Genomic DNA, 23902 nt, shown 5'->3' with positions numbered 1-23902 from the left:
TTTTTTTTAATTTTTTTTTAACTTCTTTATTGGAGTATAATAGCTTTACAATGGTGTGTTAGTTTCTGCTTTATAACAAACTGAATCAGTTACACATCTACATATGTCCCCATATCTCTTCCCTCTTGCATCTCCCTCCCTCCCACCCTCCCTATCCCACCACTCTACGTGGTCACAAAGCACCGAGCTGATCTCCGTTACTCAGCATTTTTAAAATTTTATGAGTTTCAATTTGAAAAAACCGTTTTTCTTCTAAAATAAAAGAAGGATAAAAAACAGAAAAATTTCTGAAGATATGTTTGGAAAAGGTTACATATAAAATGTCCAGTTCCAAGATTCAGTAACTCTCTAAGCTGAAAATAACAATAACATTTAAAAAAACATTTTTAAGACTATAGTATAACCTTCAGGCTTAACAATGGCATCAAACTGCTCTGGAAAAACATATGAAGCACTATTTCCATGGTGCCTTCCTGATATTGTCTTACACCGTTTATGGCTGGCCTCTCTGCAACAAACATTCTACACTGACCACTGAGAAACAAAGTGACTCTTAACCAATCCAAACTTTCCTAAACTATGTGTGCCAGTTCAGACTGTAAATCTAAAGAACTTGCCCTGGGTCAATGGTGGCCTCTAATTTGTCCCTAAATAAGAAGGGAAGAGACGGCATTTGGAGGAAGAAAATAAGTAAAACTGCCCTAGAGAGATATGTAACTGACAGAAAGCTCATTCATTGAGTCCTGCCTCAAATATATTTAGTAATAATATAATTAAGTAAAAACACAAAGGATAAAACCTTTGGACTTACCACCTCGGGCTGTGATCCTATTAAAAACATAAAAAGGAAACATTTTCAGGTAACAGTACATGTATAGGCAAAATTACATACATGATTTCTACGGCACAAACATACTGATTAAGCAAACCAATTCTCCATGCATACCTAATAAGGGAAAGTGGTTTAACTTTGCATCCTGGAGTCACTTGAGACTCCTCAGTAATTTCTTGCCAGTAATACCACTGCAAAACAAATCCATCCAAATTTCCCTTTCAACATAACGAATGAGGTAAAAAATCAAAATACCTTGGGAAATCCCAACCTAACAGAACATCCACTACTTAAATTATAAGTTATAAAGTTCAAAACAAAAAAATGTCAAACATTTACTTCTTTTTAAATGGAAAGACCACGGGAAACCTGCATACTTACCATTCTGAGCTTCTTGACACCTTTTAATCCAGACAATGAAATCAGCATCTGCACCTAGAAAGAACAAACTGATTGTAACATCACTCATCTGCACAACCTAACATATTCAATCAACAAATAATTACTGAATACCTATGTTCCAAACACTATTCTAGGCACTGTGGATGCAACAGTGAATTAGACAAAAATATCTGTCCTAACAGAGTTTATAGCTATCCTAATATTAAACCTATTAGTTAGGTTTAATATTTACTTGTTCATCCTGAAGAATTCTGATTTTTAAAAAATCAATTTTATCTGCCTGCCAATGCAGGGGACACGGGTTCAATCCCTGGTCTGGGAAGATCCCACATGCCATGGAGCAACTAAGCCCACGCACCACAAGTACTGAGCCTGAGCTCTAGAGCCCACGAGCCACAACCACTGAAGCCTGCTCCATGTCCCCCATGGAGCAAAACCATTCCCAGTTAGGAGCTACTGCTTTAGAGAATTGTGATAACACTCTATCATAAGATGAAAATAAAATGATAGTACACAATTAGGATTATGTAGTCTATAACTATCTATGAGATTACTTACAACCTTTTTGTACTTTGCAGAGCTTCTGATACTTGGCTCTTACAATTTCTATATATTACGCACAGATATCTATACTGCTGTGATAATTTTCATCTATTTCTCTCAAAAAGGTGATATTAGAAACTCCCAATACTCTCAAACCTCCATGTTTCTTCAATACCCTATAATACTTTACCCCAAACTTAACACTTCATGTCTCAATAAAAATTTTCATTGTAAGATTTCCTTATCTCAGCAATCTGAATAATAACTTAAATAGACTTCTGAATGTGAGAGCAAATTAAACTTTCACTTATCCATTAGAAAAAAAATAAAGCCAGACTAAGTACTGGGAGCACTAAGTGTGTATATAGTTTTCTGCTTCTGATGATAGTTTATCTGTGATTTAAGCGCTAAAGAAAGGCCAATTTAATCAATTTTTTAGTAAATTCAAATTCTGCAATCAACACGAAATGTCATTAAGAAGAGAAAAAAGCTGGGTTTCTATAATTAACTTGAGATTACACTAACAAAATTCAGCTATGGTATTTAAGACACATAGATATAATGGATTAGTGTACTAACATATAATTCTAATACTTACTATCTAATTTCTGTCCTTCTGTAAAAGCTTCTAGAGCAGCAGCATAGTTTTTTTCATGGTATTCACATATCCTGCATGAGCATATTAAAAACAAATACACACACATGAGATCATGAAAAACAGCCTTCTTTCTAAATTAAAAAAAACAATTTTCCCTACTATTAAAAGAAAGAATTTAAGTATATGTTAATAAGCCAGCCAAGAGATTTCCTAAAATACTCTACTATAATATCTAGTTTAATTCCTATTAAAATCCAATTTTGGAACTCATTTCAGAAGGAATTTCTTGATTCTAATTGTATATACTTGCTTATTCCGAAATATAGTTATATTAAGGAATTTCTGATTCTTAAAGAATAAAGTCACACTTATCAACAGAAACAAACTGGGATATAAAGTACACAGATAACAGAGTCTTCATTAAATGTAGCCTGTCCAGCTTGGGTGAGGAATAGATGTTCTCTAGTCAGTTAAATACAGTAAATTCCAAATGATGAAGCAAAAAAGGGATGTGAAATCCAAGAGTTTCATCTAGACTTTGCAGTTATTTCAACCATCACTATTTTAAACTATATATATACACTAACTATACTACAATAAAAGTATGAAACAGGGCTTCCCTGGTGGCGCAGTGGTTGAGAGTTTGCCTGCCAATGCAGGGGACACGGGTTCGCGCCCTGGTCTGGGAAGATCCCGCATGCCGTGGAGCGGCTGGGCCCGTGAGCCACAGTTGCTGAGCCTGCGCGTCTGGAGCCTGTGCTCCACAACAAGAGGCCGCGATGGTGAGAGGCCCGCGCACCGCGATGAAGAGTGGCCCCCGCTTGCCACAGCTGGAGAAAGCCCTCGTACAGAAACGGAAGACCCAACACAGCCATAAATAAATTAAAAAAAAAAAAAAAAAAAAAAAATTCAGTATTTAAAAAAAAAAAAAAGTATGAAACATACCTAAAATTGAATCCTATCTCAGCTATAAAATGTATAAATACAGAATTTACTATTTATATAAAGCTTACAATTAATTCATTCAAGAGACTATAGTCCAGACCCAGCAAGAAGAGTAGGTACTGCATACCCCTTTCTCAGCAGAGCAATGGAACTATCTGGATTAAGTTCAAGAGATTTCTTTGCATCAGCAACAGCATCTGCATATGAAAAAAATGGGTTTTTTAGTCAGTTACTTATGGATCCTAACAAATACTACACACAAAATTTGAATTAGCCTGTGATTTTTAAGTTTTCAAGCTGGTGAAATGGACAAATGATTTTAAATTAGGAAAAGTTAATCCAAGATAAAATTACCCTCATACCTTCCTAATGACCTAATATTTAGCTTCCTTCTTAAAGCGCTTCAGGCAATGAATAAAGCTCTGTATCACAAAGTTCATCTAATTTTCTCATTAACATCATTTATGTAATCTGACTCAAGGTATTTAATTTCTTCCTACTCAGATTATCTATCCAGATAATTAAAATTACAGAATATAGAAATACATTCTTTTTACAAAAAATAAAACAAGGGAATTCATTTAAATACTTTGTAAAATAGTAAATTTGATGTCATTCTTTGTTAGCATATCCAATAACCATAAACGAAATCTGTACAAATTCTACACCCACCAAAGAATGGACAACCATAAAATTTAAATGGGTGATGCTCAACATAATGTTTGTCACATTTCAGCTACTTCACCTTGTATGAAAGACAAGTTAAAAATCCTGGAAGATAACCTTTATTTTATTTGATTCATTGTATCTTGGGCAAAATTTGTAAGTAACTTATAGAGACAATATGCTTTGTAAGAAAAGTTACCACGGTAATTCCCAAGAAGAATGTGACAATAAGCTCTTTGACAGTAACACTGTGCATCATCTGGTTTCTGCTCCAGAGCCTTAGTCAGCTCCTACAAATACAAACACGCTGAGTGTCAGTAAATGTTTTTTAAAAGCCATCGAATTCTAATTAAACATGATTTTTAATCAAATAACCTATTGTCATAAAGTATTTGGAGGAAAGATAACAGGGAAACAAGCTTGGAGCTTTTCTTTCCAAGAGGATCAATATCTCCCTTTCTCCTCCCTTCTCCCCTCAAAAGACCACAACTGAACGTAATATCTACCTAAAGCACTTAGCAGTTCCTGGCCTACAGCAGAACTCAATAAATGGTAATTATTATCACCTCATTTATTCTGGAGAGTTTAGTTCATATACATTGACCACCACTGATTTTCTCCTTCTAATTTGGAGAAGATTCAAAGATCATGTAGAATTTGAGATGCCTAGAAAATGTGAAGCTGTCCAATAAAAACAAAATAAAAAAGAAACAAACAAACAAAAAATGGAAGTTAAACCTAGAGCTCAGGGAGGTTAATGGAACCAATAAATACATAATCAAGTTTACCTGGCCCTCTCCTATCCTCTTATCAATGGCCTAAGAAATTACAGCATTCTGTCAAAAGCCCAGATACAATATCTCATAGATAGCTACTATCAACTGATCAAGAATTAACAGAGCGATTAAAACTTCTGCCAATCTGGGCAGTCACAGTTCATAAGTGGTAGCTAGAACAATACTGATGCAAGAAGAGAGAGCACGATTAGTGAAGCCAAGGACAAATGCAGGCAAACAGGAAGGCTGTGATTCTCTACCCACTGCCCACACACCCTAGGGACTTGGTAGTTTTCTTAACAGGCAAAATTACTTCAACAGCCACACATGTGGCTTTGCTTGAACCCCGCAGTGTGATTCTCACAAAGCAATGTATACTAGGTAATCATAAACCTAAAACCCAACATACCTAAGATCTAAACCATTTTTTACCACCTTAACCCCTATCACCCTGATCCAAGCAGTAATGAAAATCAGATCTTGTTACTATGTCTCTGCTCAAAACTTTCCAACACCTTTCCAGGTGACTCACAGCAAAAGCCCAAGTCCTTCCAATGATCTGTAAGGCCCTCCTTGATATAACCTTCTGCTCTCCCTCTCATCTCACCTCTTAAAACTCGTCTCCTTGCTCCACCATTCTAGCCACAATGGCCTCCTTGCTGTCCTGCAAACATCTCAGGACCCTGCACCTGCTGCTCCCTCCCACTAGAATGCTCTTCCCCCAGATGTGTGCAGAAAATCCATTCCCTCACTTCCTACTCAGTGACTGTGCCAGAGACAGGATTCAAATCCAGGTCTGACTCCAAATCAAATTTTAACCACTAAACATTGCCTCATGGTAAAATTTTACTCCAAGTTTCTTTCACACACCATCTAACATTTGTATTAATACAAGATTTTCTAATACTTTGAAATTCTTAAGCTAAAAACACCATCTTCCACTAAGCTTTCAAACAATTTTGAAAACAGCTGATGGCTTCTTACATTATCTACTCAAATATATCATAAAACCACATTTCCAGCCTCTCCTCACCAAGAAAATGTATATTATAGGTCAAAAAGGCTGTTACAGATTATAATAATATCTGGATCATCAATTCAAAAAGTAGTTTTATTTTTTTCAGTAGTCAGGTTTTTCTGTTTGTTTTTCAAAACGTATTTTTAAACACATATTATGGAACAAACATAGGCCAGACACTGGAGGTTCAAAGATGAATAAAATATTCCTTTTCTTTAGGAGTCAGGTATAAACTTCTGAATTTTGAACCAACTTGCAAACGAATGACCTTTAAAAACACAAACCAATTGTTGGTTAAGGAGAACCAGTTATGGTCATTCAGTTAAATAAACTAAGCAACTGACTTATTAGGCTATCAATAAAAAAAGTTACCAAAAAAACCACTCAACACAAACTGAACATTATAACACACCAATTTGTAAGTCATGAATAAAACACAACAATAAATTTATTTTGAATAAGGAATATACAATATAATAAGACCGGAAAAAGTGACGGTAAAATAATTATTTGTGGTTGTCTTAACTACATCTGACTTGTGGCGTGTTTTCGGTGTTCTACTGTTTCTGTAACAACAGCTACTGACTGCTAGAATACAAAGGGACTAAAGAGAGGTATCTCGAAAGGCAAGGACTTCAGTGCCAACATTTGAATCACAGCAGCAAAGGGCTACTTAATCAGACTTATATGAAACGTATCCAAAGATATAGTACTTCTCACAGAAAATGGGCTGTGTTTATAGTCCGCAAAAGTAAAGAAACCTATGAAGTGTAAAATATAATTACACTGAAATCTTTAACAAGATAATGGTAAAGGAAGTACACCGATAACACAGAATGAAAGGGGGAAAATTCCTTTTTAAGGCATTAAAATTGTTTAAGACTTGGATCTTAGGAAATTAATTTCCAAATCTTTATAGAGCTTTAGGGTCTCTTAAAATGCTATCCAAAAAGGTTACTTGTTGTTAAGATTAAAAGCAAAAGCAGACTGCTCAGACGGACCTAACGTCTAAAGGCCTTTAGCTCTGGATATCTCAGCCTGACTCCCCTTGCCATTTTCTTCTAGTCACAGCTAATCCCCAATTATGGATAAACAAAAGAGTATCAAGCCTTCTCTCTTCCTAAACTAGCAAGCACTCCTGGAGAAAAATCACATAACCATGTAGAACTGGTATACTTTATGCTAACCAGCTATGCCCTCAACAAAGCTATCTGTGGTCAACTACTTCAGAGTCAGCTCCCGAACAATTATATCATACACCCCAATCCTACTCACTCCTCCAGAGGATGACCTTGATGCCTTGAACCTGAGACTTGTCACTTCTAAACTCGATAACCTTGAGCAAGTTAATCTCTTTAGCCTCAGCGTGCTTGTAAATGCACCTCACAGTTGTTCCAAGAATTGTGGGTAGGAGTCATTAATACACCTGAGTGCCTACTACATCCCAGGCACTACGCTGAGAACACAGTGGTAAACAGATACACAAAACCCCTGCACTCTTGAAGCTTACATTGGGGCCCAATTCAGATAAGGTAGTCAGAGAAAACAGCTTCCTTGAGAAGGTGACATTTCAGATGAAATCTAGAGTGATGAGCATTTCCAAGCAAAACAAGAGATACTCAATAGAGAGTACATTCTAGGCAAAAGAACTGCAAGTCCAAAGGCCCTGCACCAGGACTGAGCTCGACACATTTGAGTAGCAGAAAGCAAGCCAGCATGGCTAGAACCTAGAGAGCAATGAATCTATAAGATGTCTACCTCAAGGGCCTCACCCTTGTACCTTACATTACTTATCCTCATAATCACCCTTTCAAGTGGTCCTAGTTAATCCCATTTTACAGACAGGAAATCTGATCCAGAAGAGTGATAGCAGGAACTTTCTTGAAACCAGGATACGGACCCAAGCAGTCTGATTCCAGAGCCCATGCTCTTAAGCACTACTCACACTGGGCCTCGAAAGGTTCTCATAATCCACATATATGTTTTCTCTTTCTACTGAACTGAGACTTCCTCTGCGAAGTTTTATTGACTTCCCCAGTTAGCCTCTACTCTGCTACGCTCTTTACTGTACCTGATACACCACTCCACTGGAGTACTTGTATTTTAACGATCTGTTGACTTGCCTGTCTCTCTCCACTAGACTGCAAACTCCCTCACTACAGTAGTTTCATCTTTAGCTCTCTGGCTCCCAGTACAGCATTTGCCACTAACGTTGTTTAATGAATGAAAAATGTAATCAGCTTGATACACTTTCTCTTTATTCTTAGTTGGATGGTCTTATATAAAAATGTGACATTTTAACTGATGTGATATCAAGCGACCTTAATTTTAAAATAGCTACTGTTAAACCAACCCTTGGGAAAATCTAGAGGGAAACAGACTCTCACTTCTCATCAAGGTTCCAGCCCTACTCATTATTACCAATTACTTAGTAATTAACATTTGCCTGTTTATCTCTGTGAGAAAGTCATCTCAAGTTTTAAAAAGAACATTTCCTCTTAACACAAGCTGGTTCTTATCAAGATCATTCTCCCCACTCCCAGTTTTTGATTCAGGTGTGTGGCAGGTCCTGAGAATTTGCATTTCTAACAAATTCCCAGGTGATGCTCCTGCAGAAGGTCTGGGGATCATGCTTTTGAAAACCGCTATTCTACAGCACTAGACTAAGAATCAGGAAACATGTGCCCTGAGGCCCCTATTCTGCCTCTAACTGGCCGCATACATCTCTATGACAGATCACTTGGACTTCTTTGGGTCTGTTTTCTTCTGTAAAACGGAAGGGTAAGGAGTACTGGCCTACAGGAGTCATAAGTGCTTTCAGAAAATCTGGGGTGGAGAATTCCCTGGCAGTCCGTGCTTCCACTGCAGGAGGCACGGGTTTGATCCCTGGTTGGGGAACTAAGATCCCACATGCTTGCAGCGCAGCCAAAAAATATAAAAAAGAAAATCTAGGGTGGGGTCCAAGAATTTGCATTTCTATGAGTTCCTAAGTGATGCTGATGCTACTGGTCCAAGAGCCACACTTCACAGACAAATGCACTAAAGCTAATCACACACCTACACTATCCAATTTCACTCCTAGAAAGAAAAAAACAAATGCACTCCCAAAAGAAAGAACTGCATGTGTTCACCAAAGTACATGTACAAGAAAATTCACAGTGGTTTTATTCACACTAGCTAACAACTGGAAATATCCCAAATGTTCACTGTTAGAATAAATTGTGCTATATTAATACAGTGGAATACTACACAGCAGTGAAAAGCAAACAACTTATGGATGTATCTCCCATAATGTTTAAAGCAAGACAGAGTATCTACACTCAACTGAATACCTAGTGTATGATACTTTTTACATGAAGTCCAAGAAAAACTAACTGATGGTGACAGAGTACAGAACAGGTGGGTAAGAGGAATTATTGGCTGGGAAGAAACATGAGAAAGCCTTGAAACGGAAGTATTCTATATCTTGATCTGGGTGGTATACATACATGTAAAACTTCAAGTTCATTAGTGCAGACTTAAGATTTGTGTTAGATATCCCACTTCAATAAATAATTTTAAAAGTAAAATAACTGAGATGTAACGTGACAAATAATTCATTACATTAATATCCTTTCATACCAACTATTATATAAACTAGATTTCCAAAGGAGGCATGGGGCCTAAGAGGACCATAACAAAGGTAGATTCTGAAAATTAATAGCTGTCTAGCTGACGTGAAGGAATTGTGGAGAAAAACTCTCAGTGCCTCTGGTAACATTACTCTAATAGTGATCCCAAAAGCACCACTAGGAAACATCACAGCACAACTGAGTAATCAACCACTTTATTTGTTCGTATCCCAGCCCCAAAAGCATAATCCAACCTAAAAGGCCCCAAAGGACCCACACCCTGGTTTCCTCCCCACCTCATTTCTTACTCCACTTTCATCCCACTCTAACCAAATGGGCCTTCTTGCTGCTCCTTGCACAGGCTGACTTCATTCCTACCTCAGAATCCTGACACTGACTCCTCTTCCTGCCTGAAATAATCTTTCCCCAGAGCTTCCAAGCGCTCCCTCATGCCTCTTCTCAAATGTCACCTCCTCTACTAACCATGGAACAAATTTCTTTTAGAAGTCATAACTAGGAAAAAGGTTCTCTTGCCTCAAATTCCTAACCTTACATATGTTAAATCATAACAGCAAAACAAAGTTTCCTCTTTTTTATGCTTCAAAGCAAGAAACCCCTGGCTAAATTTTGTGACCCACTGCATCATGTATGCTTAGTTGGGCTCTCTTTATTACTTCAAATTATTATTTAACTCTTGTTCTTTTGCTTTCCTTCACAGCTTTATAGTTTTTCACTCAGCACAAACACAAAGTGCCTTACAAGTCAGTTAAATACATAAATAAGAGTTTAATCCAGAGCAAACAGTGCCTTCCACACAGCAGCCCTCAAGAAATTGTTTTGAGGAATAAACAAATGAGTGGATAATAAACAGACTGGACATCTGGAAATTTTCGGGCACACACGAGAAAAGGTTTCTGTTCCAATAGTGTGAGTTCATACAGGCACTCAGCACAGACCTGGTACACAGAAATGGCAAGAATGATTGTCAAACGAAAAACCGAATGAACAAACATCAAGCCTTAGATTTCACGTTTTGTTCTCAGTCACAAATGCCATTTAAAAAACAAACCCTTTCAGACCAACTATGAATGTTACCTCTACCCCCAAAAAGGAGAGCAGGTTTTACTAAGCAGCTCCAAGGATGCAGGAACGGACTAGGGATGGGAAGCGTAACCGGGCCGCTGCGGGACACAGAAGGGAAAGGCGGAGTCTGCCAACATCAGGACTGAGACACAGGAAAAGCAGCAGCCCCGACCCCGGGAAGACAGTACTGGGAAGAGGCGGGGTGGGCCGGAACCCGACGCGGCTGCGTTCCCCAGAGCACAGCGAACCGCCTCTCTCACCTCCAACGCCGCCTGGGGGTCCTCGTCAATCAGAGCATCTGAGAAGCTCCGGAAAAACCTGCCAGGAAAACAACGACTTCAGCAGGGCTCTCTAACTAAAGAAGGACGGGGGGGGATACAAATAATAGCAAACAGAAGGAAAAACACGCACCTCTGGGCTGCGGCAGGTCCCGCAGCAGCCGCCGCCATCTCTAATAGTCACTGTTACCGCTGATGGAACTGCTCCTACCGAGGTTACCAGCTCCGCCGCCACCCAAGGGGGAAACTTCTGGAGAAACACCGACCGGGCTTCCGTCTTACGTAGCCAATGAGCAGCCACGCAGCGTGCCGCGAAGGGCGGGGAGGTGAAGCGCGGGCGCGGGGTGGGCTGGGACCGTGGAGGACCGACTCCTCCTGGCCCGCCCCGCCCCCACCCCGGCCGGCGAGCAGCCTGTCAGGCCCCGCCCCCTGCAGCCATGGTTACGCAGGCCGCGGTGTAACCCAGTCCCAGCGCGCACCCGCACAGCCGCAAAGCCTCTGTGGGTGGTAGGTCGAAGGACGTTTGTGCCGTACTGTTATCGCTCAGGAACGTGTGGCGTTTGGGGGCGTTTGTATGTCTGTTAATAACACAAGGCACATCGAGCTCCCTTTTCTCTACAGCTCTCATCATGGCTCCCGGAGGCAGCCAAGCTTTTCGTGACACGTGACGTTCTCGGCTACGTGTTCTTTTCCGAGAGCGAGTTCCGGATGGCGCGTCGATGCCGGGATCTTGGCGCTGGGAACCCTAAAGGACTCGGACTCGCCGGAAGTCCCTCCGCCCTTGCAGAGGCTGGACTGGAGGAAGCCTTTTGGTTCCGGTGCGGGTGGACTGTTCCGTTCCCCAGACCGACACAGGCCCAGGCTTTTTCCTACTTGGCTTCCCAGACAGAAGAAATACGTGTTCCATCCGAAGACACTGAAAGGAGAAAGGTGGCCTGAATTTGTCTCAGTGCTGCTTTACTTTCCACCTCGTTGGTCAGGCCCTCCCTCACCGCCCTTTGACCCGTGCAATTCAGATAGAAGAAACTTCCAGCTAGTTCCATGGGACGGGAATGGGGGCGGGGGGGGGGGGAGCAGGAAGGAGTGGGAGTGAGCGGCTCGTCAGTAGAGGTAAACAAGTAACTGAACGCGAGTGTCTGCCACATCCAGAATCTAAACTAAGGCTTGGGATTCAACTAACGCCTTCCAGAAACTTAAGCCAATTTTGTTCTAAGTGCTAAAACGAAAGAAGGGCAATAGTGATGTGATAGCAACAAGGGACGCAGCCGAATATAAGGTATACGGTTGGAATCCTCAAGTATGTTGTACCAGAACCTCAGTCTGGAAAGATGAATTCGAATTAGTGAAGGAAATGGAAAAGGGAATTCAGACAGAATAGGCCGAATGTTAGAAAGTGATAATGTAAACTCTGAAATTAGTAGAGCCAAAATTCAAGCTAGAAGCAGACTGACTGCGTGGAGAGGCAGGTAAATGCCAGGTCATAAAGGGCTAGTTGTAATCTGCTGAGAAGTTTGGATGTAATTCTCTTAAAGACGCTAACCCGTTATAGGATTTTTACGCAAAAAAGGCAGTAACAGTTAAATTTACATTTTTATGTTTGTTATTCTGTCTGTACTATGAAGAATGATTAAGGAAAGAACAGTTGTTGGGAGACAACTGCTGTATTACAGGCCAAAGTGACTCTCTTAAATAGGGCAGTGATTGTAAGGAGTCTTAAAAATTACAGAAATAATTGAGGTAAAACTGTCTGGGTTTGCTGATCTCTCCTTTTGTGATCAATACTTTTTGTATCATATGTAAGGCCTTGCCTGCTCCAAAGCCATGAGGATAGTCACCTGTGTTTTCTTCTAGTGCTCGACTATTTTACCTTTCACAGACAGGTTTATTCATTTTCATGAAAGGTAGGAGGTTGGGATCAAGTTTCCTTTTTTCCCTCTTATGGATAGCCGATTGATCAAGCCCTACTTGCTGAAAAGGCTGTCATTTGCCATTTCCCCCACAGCTTTGTTGTAAGGTAGATGACACATATATGAGGGTCTGTTTCCAGGTTCTCATTCCGTTGGTCTGTCTAACCTTGTCCTACACTATCTTAATGTAGCTTTATAAGTCTTGAAGCCCTATAACTTTTTCTTAAAGATTGCCTTGGCTAGTCAAAGTCCTTTGTATTTACATTTTATACATTTTATAGAACTTATTTCCATTTATTTATAAATTTTAGAAAGAACCTGTTAATTTCAAAAAAAAAAAAAAAGAACCCCCAAAACAAAAAATCCTGCTAGGATTTTAACTGGGCTTGCATTGAATCTGTAGATCAATCTATTTGGGGAAAACTGATCCTAATTTTTTTTTAATTGAAGTATAGTTAATTTATAATGTTGTGTTACTTTTTAGTGTACACAGACTGATTCAGATACAGATAGATAGATGGATATTCTTTTTCATTTCCATTGTAGTTTATTACAAGATACTGAATATAGTTCCCTATGCTATACAGTAGTTTATCTGTTTTATATATAGTAGCTTGTATCTGCTAACTCCAAACTCCTAATTTTTCCCTCCCCCCATCTTCCCCCTTTGGTAACCATAAGTTTGTTTTCTGTGTCTGTGAGTCAGTTTCTGTTTTGCAAATAAGTTCATTTGTATCATTTTAGATTCCACATATAAGTGATATATGATATTTGCCTTTGTCTGACTTACCTCACTTAGTGTGGTAATCTCTATACCCATCCATGTTGCTGCAAATGGCATTATTTCACTTTTTTTATGGCTGAGTAGTATTCCAGTGTATATCTGTATACCACATCTTTATCCATTCATCTGTCGATGGACATTTAGGTTGCCTCCATTTCTTTTTTTCTGACATCTTTATGTTGATTCCTCCAGTCCATGAATATAATACACCCCTCCATTTATTTAAGTCGTCTTTAATTTTTTCAGCAGTGTTTGTAGGTACAGTGTAGAAGTCTTACATATCTTTCATTAGATTTATTCTTGCGTATTTGAGGGTTTTTATGCTTTTTAAATGGCATTCTAAATTTTTAATATTTGTTGCTAGTGTATAGAAACGCTGCTGGTTTTTACATATGACCTTGTATTCAACCATCTTGCTAAGTTCCCTTACTATTTCTAATACTTTGTAGACTTTTAGAATTTCAGTCATCACAGTGTCTTGTGATCTGTGATAGATGGTTTAACATCTTCCTGTGCAATCATTATACCTTTTATTTTTCTTGCTGGTTGTCACTGGCTAGGATGTCTACTATAGTGTTGAGTAAAAGTAGTGATGATGGACTTCCTATCTTGATTGTAACATTAGGGAGAAAGCATTCAATATGAAATGCTTTTTCTGCCTTTATTGAAATGTCCATGTGTATTTTTTCTTTAATAAGTTAATGTTAATTACTTTGGTTGATTTTCAGATGTTCCCTAAATGGCCAGTATGCATATGAAAAGAAGTTCTACATCAATAGCTATATCAGGGACAGTAAAATCATAATTTGGTACTAAACACTCCCACCTAAATGGCTAAAATTAAAAGGAATTCCAGTGCCAAGCATTGGCAAGGATATGGAGCACCTGTAACTTTCACGTATTGCTAGGGAGAGTATAAATTGGTATAGCTACTTTAGAAAACTTTGACACTATCTACTAAAGCTAGTCATACATGTACCCTATTGCCCAGTAACTCTACCACTAGGCATATGCCCAAGAGAAAAGAATACTTATGTTTGTGTACAAGAATATTGATTGCAGCATTATTCACAGTAGCAAAAACTGGAAATTACCTAAATGTCCATTCACAGAAGAAGAATAATAGAGAGCAAAGACTAAGAATGAACTACCAGTACACACAACAATATGGATGAACCTCACATACATAATGTTGAACTAAAGAAGCCAGACAGAGTACATCCTGGTTGATTCCATTTATATGAAAATAAAAAACATTGTGAGGGACGTCAGAGAGTGATCTCCTGGCTAGGAAGGCCCATGAGGAAGACTTCCTGATGTGGGAAATGTTATATATCTTGACTAGGGTGACAATTACAGTAATGTAGTCACATGTCAAATTTTTTCAATTTATACACTTAAGATTTGTGCACTTTATGCTTCAATAAAATGGGAAAGATTAAAACAAAGCAATGAAAAATCAGAATCTGAAATTTTAAAAATGATATTTACAATACCATTAAATATTAAATACTGAAAATTAAATCTGACAAAAGATGTGCAAAACATATACATTGAGAATTACAAAATATTGCTGAGAGAAATTAAAGACACTTAAACAAATGGAGAGATATTCTATGCTCATGATTCAGACTTAAGATGTCAGTTCTTCCCAAACTGATCTATTGATTCAACCCAATCCCAATCAAAATTCCAAAGACTTTTTCCATTTTATAAGTTGACAAACTGATTCTGAAATTTAAATAGAAATGCAAAAGACTCAGAATAGCCAAATCAACTTTGAAAAATAACAGAGTTGGAGAACTAACAAACACTACCTGATTTCAACACATCAATCTTGTGTATTGGTACAAAGATAGACAAATCAATAGCACAGAAAAGAGAGTCCATAGATTCATATGTGTATGAACAACTGATTTTAAGCAAAGGTCCAAAGGTAATTCAGGGCAGAAAGGACAGTTGAAAAAGATAGTCTTTTCAGACTTTTCAATTGAAAAGGACAGTCTTTTCAACAAATTGGATATACAAAAGCAAAAAAGTGAACTTCAATATATACCTTGCACCATCTACAAAAACTTAACTCAAAATGGATCATGGACCTAAATGTTAAAACTGTAAAACTTCTAGAAAAAAGATCGTTGTGTCCTTCGGTTAGACAAAGATTTCTTAGATATGACACCAAAAGCATGATCCATAAAAGAAGTTGATACGTTAAACTTTATGAAAATTTAGAAGTTTCTGCACTTTGAACGTATTTGCGAATCATATATCTGATGAAGAGCTAGTATTCAGAATATATAGAGTTCTCAAAACTCAGTAATAAGAAAACAAGGGAATTTTTAAATGGGCAAAAAAAACTGAACAATCACTTCATCAAAGAAGATACATGGATGTCAAATAAGCTCATGAAAATTGCTCAAAATCATTAGTCATTAGGGAAATGTAAATTAAAACCACAAGAGATACTACTACACACCCATTAAAATGGCAAAAATATTGAATATAAAAGACCATGTTGAAGAGGATGTAGAGCAACTGAAAGCCTCATACACTGCTGGTGGGAATGTAAGATGGTACAACCATCGTATGACCTAGCCAGACCACTCCTAGGTATTTGTTCAACAGATATGAAAATACATGTCCAATATAAAGATTTGTACAGGAATATTCCTAACAGCTTTAATGATAATAGCTGAAAACTAGGAACAACCCAAATGTCCATTAACAGGTGAATGGATAAACTGTAGTATATCCATGTAATAGAATACTACTCAGCAATAAAAGGAATAATATACAGACTACAACATGGATGAATCTCAAAAAAGTTATGCTACGTGAAAGGAGCCAGACCAAAAAACAAAAAAAATAGCGCATGTTATATGACTCCATTTATATAAAATACTAGAAAATGCCAAGTAATATAATCTATATAGACAGAAAGCAGATCAGCAGGAAGGGAGTGGTTACAAAGGGGCACAAGGAAACTTTTAGGCTAATGTTCACCAAACATGAGTAGGTTCACTACTTGATTATGGCAATGATTTCATGAGTTTATACTCTATTTAAATATGTGCCATTTATTGTATGTTAATTATAGCTCTATAAAGCTATTTGTAAAACAGGCTCGGAGCTGTAGGTAAGAATTGATAGTCATTGGCACACAGATGGTGGTTAGCAACATGAGAACATGAACATAAAAACAGGTAAGGAGAACATGTATGTAGCTTAGTCGCATATTTAATAAATATGGAGTATTGTACCTACTATGTGGAGATATTACAATAGAGACTGAGGGTACTAAAATGACTACAATCTTGGCTCTTTATAATGTAGTGTTGGAATCACACATACCAGCAGTCAATTATTATAGTGTCATCTGTGCCCAAATGAGAAATTAAAAGGCTCTATGACAGTAGTGGGGAAGTTTTAAGAACTCAGAGAAGCTCTGAGAGGAAGTAATGTCTAAGCTGAGGCCTGAAGAACAGATAGAATTTAGCCAAATAGAATGAGAGCAACTGTGCCAAGCAGAGTGACAGCAAGTGCAGAGGTCCAGAAAGTAAAGGGAGCTCAAAGAGTTGGCAAGTACAGCGTTTAGGGCTGTTCATTTGCATAAGCCCCTTCAAACCCTCTAAGTTGGTATTCTACTTTTCTGTTTTTCCTGAGTAAGTTCCCCTCACCCATCCAACCACCAAACTGTGTACCCCATAAAAAATCTAGATTTGCCCCGATAGAAGACAACGGTCATTCTTTTGGGCAGCCAGTCACATAAATTGGTAGCTAGTTAACGCAAGGAGTCAAGGAAGGCACCTTGGTTATTCTCTCTAGATGCAAATTCTATTCTCTCAAATTTCTGAAGCAGTAGAGACAGTGGTACAAAGCTCGGTGTTTAGGTGCTTGGCAACAGTGGCTACAAGTGGACCAGTTGTGCAATATGGTTTTGCGATTTAACTGTGTGACTCAGACTGACCCCGATTTCTCTAGTCTTTTTGTCTGTTCTGTAAACTGCATGATACTCTTCTAATAAAATTTCTTGTATGCTGAAAACCAGAATCCATCTCTGTTGCTAACGACCAAGAACCCAAACTGACAAGACAGTTTGGTATTTGGAAGTGGAATGCTACAAAACAGACTCTAGTATGTATTACCCGCCAGATGGAAAAGAAAGGATGCAAGGCACTGAAGACAACTACTCCAGACTGGGAAAATGGTGACCCTGAGACAGGACATCAAACTCACACCATCAAGAAATGTATTCTAAAGCTGAGAAGCCTTGGAAAGAGATTTATTCCCAGTGCTCATGCTGGTGTGGCAGTGGAGGACAAGAAAGCAGGGGGCCACAGCTGATCTGAAACAGAGGACTGTGAATCACCTTGAAGACCCTAGTCATGAAACTGGATCAAGTAGCTGGATGACACTTCGGCTGATCTCTCTTTAGGAGAGAAATCATGCTTCCTGTAGGTGTGAGCATTTGGGGAAGTATGTGTATGGGAAGAAGGCTGTGTATAGATGACTGTAGGCTATATCATTCCTCCCTTATTCCTCGCTATGGAGTTCAATTTTGTTTGACTGTCCATTTCCCCAACACATGACTAAGTCATCTATGGTAATCCTGCTTCCTTGGCCAGCACTTGGTTTAGGAAGGGGTATATATGACCAGTCTAGCCAATGAGCTCTGAAGAGATGGCTGCTCAGGGTGCTCTGGGAAAGGTCTCCTTACTGATAAACAGAAACATAGAAGAACTACTGCAGCTATCTTGCCACCACAGCAGAAGCCATCCTGGAAACTAAACCAAAATACTGAGAAAAGCAGAAAGATGGAAGAAATCTGGTTGCTCAGTATCACTACTGTGCTCCTGAGTTAACAAACCTGGAAACCTCCGAACTTTAGACTTCTAATTTTGTACTATTTAATAATTTTGAATAGGGTTTTTTGGTTCCTTGCAATTGAAAGCATCCAAATCCTATCTGACAGTATGATTTGGAGAGTAAAATTTGAAGATAAGGCTGGTGGGATCAAGAAGAGGTGAAACCATGCAGGGCCTCAAATCCAGCTGAGGATAGTAAGAAACCACTGAATGGCTTGATACAATTAAATGCACCCCTGTTGCACTGGGGAAGAACACGTTGAAGGGGGACAAGGTGAAAACAACAGAGAAGGAGAAGAGTGATCTTTAGATAAAACTTGGGGGAACTCCAACCTTTGAAAAAGTCTCTGGAGCAACCCAAGAGGAACACTAAGAAATTATTATAAAGGCAGGAAGACGACAGGAAAGAGTTGGGCACAAAAGTAAAGGCAATAGAGAGTTTAAAGGAACAGTGAGTTATAAAAGGTTATCAAGTATTGGAGAGGTCAAGAAAGAGAAGAAGCGGGGGAACTTGGCAATATGGAAGTTGATTCCTTTTTAGTGACTTTTGCAACAGTAATTTCAGAGTAATAGGGCAAATGTACTACTACAGTGTGTTAAAGAATGAATGGATTAATGTCCACTGACAGAGGAATGGATAAAGAAGATGTGGTACATATATACAATGGAATATTACTCAGCCATCAAAAAGAATGAGATAATGTCATTTGCAGCAACATGGATGGACCTATAGATTATCATACTAAGCAAAGTAAATCAGAAAGAGAAATACCATATGATATCACTTATATGTGGCATCTAAAATATGGTACAAATCAACATATCTACGAAATAAAAACAGACTCACAGATACAGAGAACAGACTTGTGGTTGCCAAGGAGCGGGAGGGGTAGGGGAGGAAAGGAATGGGAGTTTGGGATTAGCAGAGGCAAACTATTACATATAGCATGGATAAACAACAAGGTCATACTGTATAGCACAGGGAACTATTTTCAATACTCTGTGACACACCACAGTGGAAAAGAATATGAAAAAGATATAGGGACTTCCTTGGTGGTCCAGTGGTTAAGACTCCACACTTCCACTGCAGGGGGCGCAGGTTTGGCTCCTGGTCAGGGAACCATAATCCCACATGCCAAGCGGCCAAAAAAAAAAGGAATATATAAATGTGTAACTGAGTCACTTTGCGGTATAGAAGAAATTAACACTGTAAATCAACGATACTTCAATGAAATTTTTAAGAAAAAGAATGAATGGAAAGTGAGGAAAGCAGCACATTTATAAGTTAAGGACAGTGACAGTAACATTGCAGGTACTTCCTTAATACATGTTGAATCAATGATTTGATGTAGAAAGGCCACGTACTGAGTCAGAGTTATGTCCCTGTTCAGGAGTTCAGTATGGTGAGATTATATTAGGGGTTGCATGGCTAGGGTTCTAAGGGAGGAAAACTTTTCCTTGATCCTCTTAGGGTCCCTGGCTGGGCCTAAAACTCAAACTGACAAAGACATTAAAGAAGAAAAGCATACAAATTTATTTAAGTTTTCCGTGACATGGGAGCCTCCATAAGGAAATGAAGACTCAAAGAAATGGTTAAGCCTGAAGATTTTTATACTAGGTTTGATGAAGAATGGAAAGTCATAGAAAAACAATGGAACAGAAGGGTATGAGCTAAGGGTAGTAAACTGGAGAAAACTAGCAAGGCCTGTTCCTTCAGATTCTTCTGTGTTTCCCTCCATCTTCAGAGATAAGAATGCTCCTTTAAAAATCGTATTTGGGAAGAATATTAACTGACATGAGGAAATGAATAAGTGGAAGTTACTACTGGGTATAGGGGTATTGGATTGAGATTTTGTTACATTTTTCTGTTTCTGTGTTTTCCAAGTTGAACAATTAACTGATCTAATTTCTAATTAGAAAACTTGTTTTTTAGAGTGTGTTTAATATTACTGCTGGGAACATTTTATTTTCTAATTTTTGGAGCTTCGTAATCCATTATGTCGTGTCTGGAAACTGCCATTTGGCATGGTAGAAAGGAAAAATGAGAGGATGACATTCTGTAATTCTAATCTAATGGAGGCTGTTATATAAACGTTTAATAACACTGTAATACTAGCAACATTGTCTGTATACTTGTTCTTAAGGAACGTTTTCTTGAAAACAAAAACACAGAATTTTTACATGATTTATTTAATAATAAACCAATTAAAGATACAAAAACGTTTAGAGGATTCCAAAATTTAAATTTTTGTTTAAATACAAATTCACTCTGTAACATGAAAACATATAACATTAGACCTCTAAACATAATGATTCTTTCATCTACAAAAATTTCTTTTTGCTATACTAGAAAATTTGCAGAAAACAATTTTTCTTGTGAAATTAAATGTACATTATTTACAGTTGAAAAAGTAATCTAAAAACTATTTCATTTCAGAAACTGGGATATATAATGTATATCTTTGTATGCAATTCCCCCTCCCCCCACTCTCAAAAAAAAATGATCCAAAATATAAAGCAATTATGCTTTTATAGCAACTGACTACTCAGCCAGATTAGCCCAAGGCTTGGTTGCTTTCTGGGGCCTTAAAGAGCCCTGACTCTTTCAGAATAGCAGTATATCATTTAGCACTCAGCAACATAAGTTTTTTACTAGTGGACCACCGTGCACAGTGGCCTAAAGAGTTAATGAACAAAGTATTTAGGAGGAATTCAGGTTCAGAGCAAATCTTAACAGGTAACAGAAAAATGAATTTTGTAGGGTCATTAATTTTTCTGCAATATTTTAGCTATATTTACATTAGGAGATAAGCTTAAAACATAGGGGTTAGAATCATAAAATTTAGAACTAGATAGGAAATTGGAGATCATCTAATCTAATCCAATACACCCCTCCTCTTATGATACCCAGAAAGATCAAGTGGCTTGCCCAAGGTTACAAAACTAGTTAGTAGGAGAGCCACTCTTAGGCTGACGCTTTTATATTATCCTGCTTCTGAAACAGGTTCAACCATATCATGGGCACATTTCGATTTTTAATGTTATATTTTACATAGTCATAGTTCAATATACAGTGCAACAAACTAAAGTCGATCTAAGTGAAATCATAATTTTAACAAGGCATAAAATAGGTGTCTTGCATTTGAAAGAGTCAAGACTTAACCTATACAAGTGGAATGAAAATAGCTCCTATATAAATTTCCTGATGTCATATTTAAGTACTGTATTTACAAAAGAATCAGAAAAGCTACTATGATGTAAAATTTAAAAAGAAACTTTAAAAATGCTTATGATATAGCCATTGAAAAAAATCTCAAAAGAATGTCTTCATAGTATAAAACGCCTGTTCCTTCACAATTGAATTCTGAAACATTTGAAGAGCAAAAAGAAACACTTGGGTTTTCCTCCCTCATCTAACAAAGTCAAAATTAACTCTAAGTTATTATTTTTAACAAGTAACTATAAAATTAGGAACATTTGGAGAATTTACCTTAGACTCAATCAATAGTTTGCATACAACTGAAAATGTTCAATTAAAAAACCACCATCCGTAATTCCTTTGGTATATTACTTAGAAAGAGTTGGGTTCCAGCAGTTCGTTTTTTATAGCCACCTGAGAGGTAAATCCATTGGATACCACCATCACATAAGGCTGTGACTGCTGCTCAGTTTCCCCAGTGCCTTCTTTCAAATTATCTTCAACCTCCTTTTTCTCTACTTCCTGTATATGAGTTTTTGTTTCTTGAGCTTTGATAACTGAAGTGATTACAGTGCCAGGTGGGTGAGTAACCAGTTGTGAATTGCGAGGAGAAAAGGTCACCACAGGTGTGGTAGCGCTGAAGGACGGAGACGAAGCCACGCTGACGGTTCCATTGCAAATGGACTGAACGTTGCTAGTAAGAACCTGCTGTACGTGGGCAGGACTCAGGACAATGGAAGGAGGAGAGCCCGGCTTCTGCGACTGGAGCACAACATTTTCTTTCAGTACTGTCATGGGCTGTGATGATGGAATGGCTTGTAAGATAAATTTCTGAGATCCAGCACCTGATGATGGATCTGTGCTGGCTATAACTGTTGTGATTGGCACTGTCTGAAGTGTTACTGTGTGCAAATGCTGATTCCCAGGAGATACGACCACAGGAACTTGGGCTGGAGCCTGTATAGTCCTATTGAGATGATGAAATAAAAGTGAGGAAATTAGCATATTCTACATTGTTTAAAACTTAACATTTGACAACTCACTTTGACAAAACATGAGTTCATTCATTTCAAATGCTCCTTCCCATATTTTCAACACAACATAAACATTGTGCCAGACCCTGCATTAAACACTCTACATACAGAAATCCCAACACAAAACTCTCAGTCCATTAACTATGATACCATCTGGTGGAAAAAAAAAAGTCTATACGAAGTGCTATATTAACACAAATGGGGAAGCAATTTTGTTGGGGGAGGAGGATATCAAAATGTTTCCCAAGGAAGTTATGTATAAGCTGCCTGAAAGAAAATTAGGGACTTTTAAATAAACATATTGGATTCACTATCATTTTAATATTTGAGGGATAATGTCATCAATATACCCAACCAAATTACCAAACTTCACATGATTAAAATTGTTTTCAACCTGTTTTTCTATATATAGAGAGAAAACGCTCAATTAACTAAAATAAAAAACACTTCAATCTTAAATGTATATGAGAGAATTATCCGAAGAATTTTAATAATTCATGGTTCATATTACATAAAACAAGTCATGAATATAATTAACTCATGAGGGTTCTTTAGGCTGGCAGATAGAACAAAAAATAAGGCCAAACCTTGGCAAAAACAGAGGCGTGTTTTAGCAGTTTTCTCAGCTCAAGTAATTTTCACAAATTTTAGTCATAAAGATACAATTTTAACATAAAATCCTTTAACGTAAAATCCAGTTTATGTAAGGTTAATTCCATTTATTGAAGAAAAGAGGTACATAAATGATATTATAAGTCAATCTAATTTTAAAAGTTCACAGCTGTGAAGTTTATAGTTGTTGTTAATTGTTAATAGAAAACAAATGCTGTTGAAAAAAACTCAGCATCTGGATCTCAACTGTGTTTCCTCTGAATTCTATAAAGCTATTTTACAAAAGAGAGATGATTGCTACTCCAAATGGCTAGGAGCTGGATTAGTCCCCATAAACCAAATGTTAATTATTGCCAGGAGACTATCACAGGTAAATTTTAGCAAGTTACAATTATGTGGCCTGTCACATGTGAGAAATGAAATTCTGGAGGAGAAGACAAATGGGCTAGATGGAAAGATGACTCAGCACAACTCAGGAGAAGTTCAAAGGAAGCAGAAAGACGCACGATAACTGGAGCCCACCCATACACGTAGGATACTGATTCCCAAGTTCAGTTTGCCACCATAGTCACCACTGTGAGGAGTAGTCTACAGCAGGAGATCGGCAGCTCTGTTGAAGGACATTGCTAGAAGAGAATATGAGTCAGGTAATGAAGATTTAATAGGCTGGCAGGGTATGGCCAGATGTACTAATACTATTGGGCAGGCAGGGATGAGTTGGAAGGATACAGAATAACTTCAGGAACTAG

The 23902-nt window shown here is 38.0% G+C and overlaps 2 protein-coding genes across 10 annotated transcripts in view; both read right to left on the bottom strand.

Annotated features, from left to right (window-relative positions):
- SUGT1 (SGT1 homolog, MIS12 kinetochore complex assembly cochaperone) overlaps positions 1-11052 on the bottom strand; it is a 43588-nt gene extending 32536 nt beyond the window's left edge. Inside the window, exons 1-7 of the mRNA XM_036831774.1 lie at positions 10886-11052; positions 10735-10792; positions 4186-4276; positions 3448-3517; positions 2376-2446; positions 1214-1267; positions 812-828 (exon numbers count right to left, since the gene is read on the bottom strand). Of these exons, the coding sequence (XP_036687669.1) occupies positions 812-828; positions 1214-1267; positions 2376-2446; positions 3448-3517; positions 4186-4276; positions 10735-10792; positions 10886-10923 (399 nt within the window). The 5' untranslated portion in view covers positions 10924-11052. The remainder of the gene's footprint in view (positions 1-811; positions 829-1213; positions 1268-2375; positions 2447-3447; positions 3518-4185; positions 4277-10734; positions 10793-10885) is intronic.
- Positions 11053-20475: 9423 nt separating this feature from the next.
- The window catches only part of ELF1 (E74 like ETS transcription factor 1), a 104109-nt gene continuing 100682 nt past the window's right edge, over positions 20476-23902 (bottom strand). For 7 of the 9 annotated variants that reach the window (XM_036831307.1, XM_036831313.1, XM_036831312.1 and 4 more), the window contains one exon: positions 20536-22474. In XM_036831307.1, coding sequence (XP_036687202.1) covers positions 21880-22474 — 595 coding nt within the window. In that variant the 3' untranslated portion in view covers positions 20536-21879. Of the gene's footprint in view, positions 22475-23902 lie in introns of all 9 variants that reach the window. The other 2 variants (XM_036831306.1, XM_036831311.1) reach the window with 2 other exon arrangements.

This window comes from Balaenoptera musculus, chromosome 18 (assembly GCF_009873245.2).
Source record: "Balaenoptera musculus isolate JJ_BM4_2016_0621 chromosome 18, mBalMus1.pri.v3, whole genome shotgun sequence".
Taxonomy (NCBI): domain Eukaryota; kingdom Metazoa; phylum Chordata; class Mammalia; order Artiodactyla; family Balaenopteridae; genus Balaenoptera; species Balaenoptera musculus.
The sequence above is the reverse complement of the archived record's forward strand: the minus strand, read 5'-3'. Positions and strand labels throughout refer to the sequence as shown.